The sequence below is a fragment of the Kryptolebias marmoratus genome, linkage group LG2, assembly GCF_001649575.2.
Source record: "Kryptolebias marmoratus isolate JLee-2015 linkage group LG2, ASM164957v2, whole genome shotgun sequence".
Classification (NCBI taxonomy): Eukaryota; Metazoa; Chordata; class Actinopteri; order Cyprinodontiformes; family Rivulidae; genus Kryptolebias; species Kryptolebias marmoratus.
In genome coordinates this window covers 7,009,006-7,013,644 of record NC_051431.1, presented here as the reverse complement: position 1 = coordinate 7,013,644, position 4,639 = coordinate 7,009,006, and the positions used below count along the sequence as shown (strand labels likewise).

Here is a 4,639-nt window from a genome sequence, read left to right as displayed (position 1 = left end):
TAATCATCAAAATTAAACGAAATAAACATTTGAAATATATGAGTTTGTATGTAATGTATGAATATAATATACAAGTTTCACTTTTTAAATGGAATTACTGAAATCAATCTACTTTTTCATGATATTCTAATTTTATGACCAGCACCTGTAGCTTTAACTTCCACTTTATTAAAAATAGAAAATGAGATTCCTTTCTGACATTTTCATCCCTTAATAGTACAACAAAAATGAGGGTTTTCCAAACTGTTGAACCTGAGTTTTAAAGTCTCTTGTGTTTCAGGAGTGATGGCTCAGTTGTTCCACTGGATGGTTCTGCAATGATCCTCTCCGGGCAGATTAAAGGCCTGTACACCTGCTGGGCTTCTTTCCATCACCACAAAGCCTCCGTCAACATCCAGGTGGAAGTAACGTGCGAGGATGAACAGTTTAGTAAGTACCTGTGTTCTCTGACAGGTTTACTGATGCTATCTGCACGCTGAGAGTGTTCACAGTTTCAGCTCTGTCGAGACATTTGTCTGCGGTTTCATGTTCTCTGTGTGTGTTGCAGTGCTGGTATCCATGATCTGCATCTCTTCAGCCTTAGCCATCCTCCTCTTCCTCATCGTCGTCCTCTGCGTGTGCTGGTGAGTTCCCCAGGTGCCGACCTGGCAGGTGACGTGCGTGCAAACCAAGGCAGCGCTGCCAGTTCGATACAGTACGACACAAACAGGATGTGTGGATTGTTAACCCGACTCACCATCAACCACTCATGTGTAGCTATTCACAAACAGGAAGGCTGTGGCTGACGCAGACAGGTGCCTCTGCCACCGCAGGGCTGTTTGTACACAGGGAGAAATTGTTCTTCAGTGAAAATCAAGTTTGGCTTTTAGCAGTTTTACTTCTGGCAGCTTCTTCATGATAGCTGGTCCAGAATCTTCACTGCCATGTTGGAAACACCAAGGTGAAGGGAGGGGAGAAAGTTTAAGTGGTTTTGGACGTTGTTATTCAAATAAAATCCAAGCTCCCGTACGTTAATTTAAACATTCCACTCGTGCATTTCTTAACGCTTGCTGGAAAACGGCAGTGAGTCAAAACTTTTACAGCTGGTAAGGGATTTCTGTCAAAGTCCTAAAAGTATTTGTGGTTTTCACTGAATATACAGACACAGCTCATTTTAACAATGCTTCCTTGCTCTTAAAAAGTGATTCGGTTAAAAAACAATTGTCTACTGTAAATCTGCATACCTTTATGTGGTTGGAGTAAAAACATGATCTGCTGTCTTTGCTGAAATAGAACAGACAGATTTGTTGGTGCCCTTAAAGAGAGTATTAATTCTTGCCTTTCAAACCAAGTGTTTGACTTTAATTAGTTTTACAGGTGCCTTCGAGCTTCTCATCAGACATTCAGCCTGTTTCAAGCCAACATGCCACTGGGTTTGGTGTCGTTGTGTGCACCAGAATGAATATGGAGCAAAGAAAGCAAAGATGAGAGCTGTCTGAGGAGCTCAGAAAGCCTCATCCCCCTGTGACCACAGTAACCAATATTATTAAAAAGTATACGGTTTATGTGACTGCCAACCTCCCAGGACGTGGACACAAGAAGAAATGCACCCCCAGGTTGATCAGACAGGTAGAGGGGATGGTAGAAAAAGAGCTGAGGAAACTATTAAAGTTGAACTCCAAGGTCAGGGAACGTCACATTTTGAATCATAACGGGTCATGGATGAAGATCTAGCGGGGCTCCACTGTTGACAGAAAAACACAAAAAAGCCTGACGGGGATTCACCAGAATGCATGTTGACAACTGGAGCTTTTTGGCCAAACACATCATTTGGTTTTTTTTTAATATTATATATGACTGCACAAAAGTAGTTCACAACTTGTTTCCGTCAGCCTTTGATTGGCAGCGTTACCCTTTGTATCAAGGGAACGGTCTGCTCGGGCTAAACTGGGAAGGTCGGTCACTCAGTGAGCAAGAAAACATGACTCCCCAAGAGGAGAGATATTTTGGGACTAATATCAACCCGCTGACCCTCGCCTCCTGTTCTCTGAACTCTTTGACAGCAGCAGGTCATCCAGGAAATTGTAATATCCGAATAAGTTTCTTCTCACTGCTGTGATTTGATATTCCTATTGAATGCACTGCATTCACTTCAGCTTGCCGGCTTGGATGAGTTGTTTGTACAACGATGTAACAGTGCCATCTAGTGGCGAGAGGCAAAAATGTTTTCACGACATAATTATTAATTCTAAACCTTTGTGGTTTGTTTTACAGCAAAAGAAAGAACAAAACACCCTACAAGGTACATTTAAACATCTGATTTCCACATTTATAGTTTATTTTGAGAAAACTTTCTGAATTCTGCCATTTGTGTTCCTTGTTTGTAATTCAGGGACGTGAGTCCGTCTCGGCCCTGACCAGCCTCATGCAGGAGCCGGGCTCTCCTGAGGTCAGGAAGCCAGGAGCGGAGGACAGCAACGAGTACGCTCAGCTCACCAGTTACTCCATAGTCATTGACGTCAAGAGTACAGTGTGAGGACAGACGGGCTTTACAGGATTTTGTATATCAACGCTTTCTAGGAAAAAAAAAAAGAGCAAGATTTCCCAATGAAAGCTTAAATTCTCTTAGCTGCAATAAAGCATTAAAAAGCACTGATGGTTGAGAAAGGAGGTGAATCTGCAGCCGAACTTTTGCTTTGGGTTACTTTTTTTTATATTGTAAAATTGTAAATGTTTATTTGCATCCCACTGTTAATAAAAAAACAATGAAAACAGTAAATCCAAACTGTTCTATTGATTTACAGAAACATTTTGTACATGTGAACACTTAGTAAGCCTTCCGCCGACATCATCGTTTCTTGTACAAACAGGGCTTCAACTGCAGTCCAAATTTCTTCACAGTTTTTGGAGCGTTTCCTGTCTTCACACATTCGAAGGAGTAGAAATGACTGTTTTCTGTGTCCTAAAAGGAAAAAAAACAAAACATCAATTATTCAGGTTACCATGTAAAAATAAGTTGGCTACCAGCCTTCACATGCTCAAACTCTTCTTAAGATTGACTTTTTTTCTGCAAACATGTTTGTTGCCAACAATTCACTGAATATTCTGCTCAACCTGTGGTTTCCTGCCCACTGCACCGCAAGCTATAAACGATAAAACAAGCTGCTGGCAGCCACCAAATCACAGCGAGTGCCAAGAGGCATCTCAAAAAGAAAAATAAATGACGAAACACAACTTCACAGGAGCATTTGTCTTACATCCACTGCCTTTTTGATTCAAAAGTGAACAATGTATATTATTTTTTATTAGCTTCGGAGCTTATTGGTTTATTATAAAACAGCTGTGACAATATATGATCACATTAAAATGTAAAAACAACGATGCAGTCCCAGATACTGTCATGTTTGTTGCCGCACCTTGGACGTCATCTTGAATCCCAGCCGTGCCAGCGCTGTGATGAATGACCGCTCGCTCTCAAACCGACTCGCTACTTCTGCGATTTTCAGGATCCCCCTGCAACAACGGGACAAAACCCGTTATTTATACGGAAAACTGAACATCCGAAGGAGTTGTTAACGTTACTTGTTTTACCCCAGCTTTAAAACTCGATTGGCCTCAGCTAAGAATTCTGCCAAGTTGGTCCCCATGAGAGAGAGACAAAACACGGCGACGTCCACGGAGCCGTCACCAAGGGGCACCTGCGCAGGTAGGTCGTGTTTCTTAAAAATGAAACATATTGAACTGTTCAGTGGTCACTGATCAGAGAGGCACTCACGTGGGCCATGTCACAGACGGTGGCGAGCTCGCAGGTGGCAGCCAGGTCGAAGCTGTGCACTTTGTTCTTCACGCTGCGAGCTATTTTACAATCCCCGCAGCCGAAGTCTGCCACCACCAGAGAAGGAGGTCTACAACAAATCAAACAAACAAACAAAAAAAAACAACAACTTTTTAACAGGGATCAGCTAAAACCAGGCGTGGATTTTAACTTCGCAGGAAAAGTTTTCCCTCCCTGTGCAAATCGCTGACGCTAGCGAGTTCCTTTCCTCGAAGCAGCAAAATAAAACATTGATTAAAGTAACACCCACGTCGCTGCTTCAGAAAGTCCTCAGCACAATGATATACTGTGTTTATTTTTTTTTACTGCAGATATGTGATGATGTTAACAAGAATCTGCGATGGGCTCGAGGAAGCATCTAATCATTCGAGACTCCAGATGCAAGGAGACAACTTGGAGCCGTCCTGGGAAGAGGCCAAAGCTGCAGCATTTTATTTCTCTGTGGTAATCACTGCATAGATCTGTATTCTGATCCTGACTGGATGAAATACACTCCTGATCAAAATCTTAAGACCAGTCAAAAAATTGCAAGAATTTGCATTTTGCACTATTGGATCTTAAGAAGGTTTCAAGTAGAGCTTCACGGTGTTAAAAGAAGAAATCAGCATAAGAGACAAAAACTTTTGAGCGGGGAATTAATTGAAAACTGCATTTACACTCAAACATGATTTTTTCAGCTGATCAAAAGTTTAAGACCATAGTCTTTAAAAGCCAAAAGCTGTGCAAAATTCTGGATTCCATGTCATTTTCTGTCAAGTCTTTACACTGTCAAGACCTCCTGATGGCAAAAGCAAAAAAGCTCACTGACTTTGAACGTGGTAGGAT

The 4,639-nt window shown here is 41.8% G+C and overlaps 2 protein-coding genes across 2 annotated transcripts in view; one reads left to right on the top strand and one right to left on the bottom strand.

Annotated features, from left to right (window-relative positions):
* The window catches only part of si:ch211-149e23.4, a 14,894-nt gene extending 12,307 nt beyond the window's left edge, over positions 1–2,587 (top strand). The window contains exons 11-14 of the mRNA XM_017416254.3: positions 281–429; positions 548–623; positions 2,254–2,281; positions 2,372–2,587. Of these exons, the coding sequence (XP_017271743.2) occupies positions 281–429; positions 548–623; positions 2,254–2,281; positions 2,372–2,515 (397 nt within the window). The 3' untranslated portion in view covers positions 2,516–2,587. The remainder of the gene's footprint in view (positions 1–280; positions 430–547; positions 624–2,253; positions 2,282–2,371) is intronic.
* A 166-nt stretch (positions 2,588–2,753) lies between these two features.
* rrp8 (ribosomal RNA processing 8) overlaps positions 2,754–4,639 on the bottom strand; it is a 5,895-nt gene continuing 4,009 nt past the window's right edge. Inside the window, exons 4-7 of the mRNA XM_017416255.3 lie at positions 3,755–3,884; positions 3,571–3,677; positions 3,396–3,492; positions 2,754–2,941 (exon numbers count right to left, since the gene is read on the bottom strand). Of these exons, the coding sequence (XP_017271744.1) occupies positions 2,828–2,941; positions 3,396–3,492; positions 3,571–3,677; positions 3,755–3,884 (448 nt within the window). The 3' untranslated portion in view covers positions 2,754–2,827. The remainder of the gene's footprint in view (positions 2,942–3,395; positions 3,493–3,570; positions 3,678–3,754; positions 3,885–4,639) is intronic.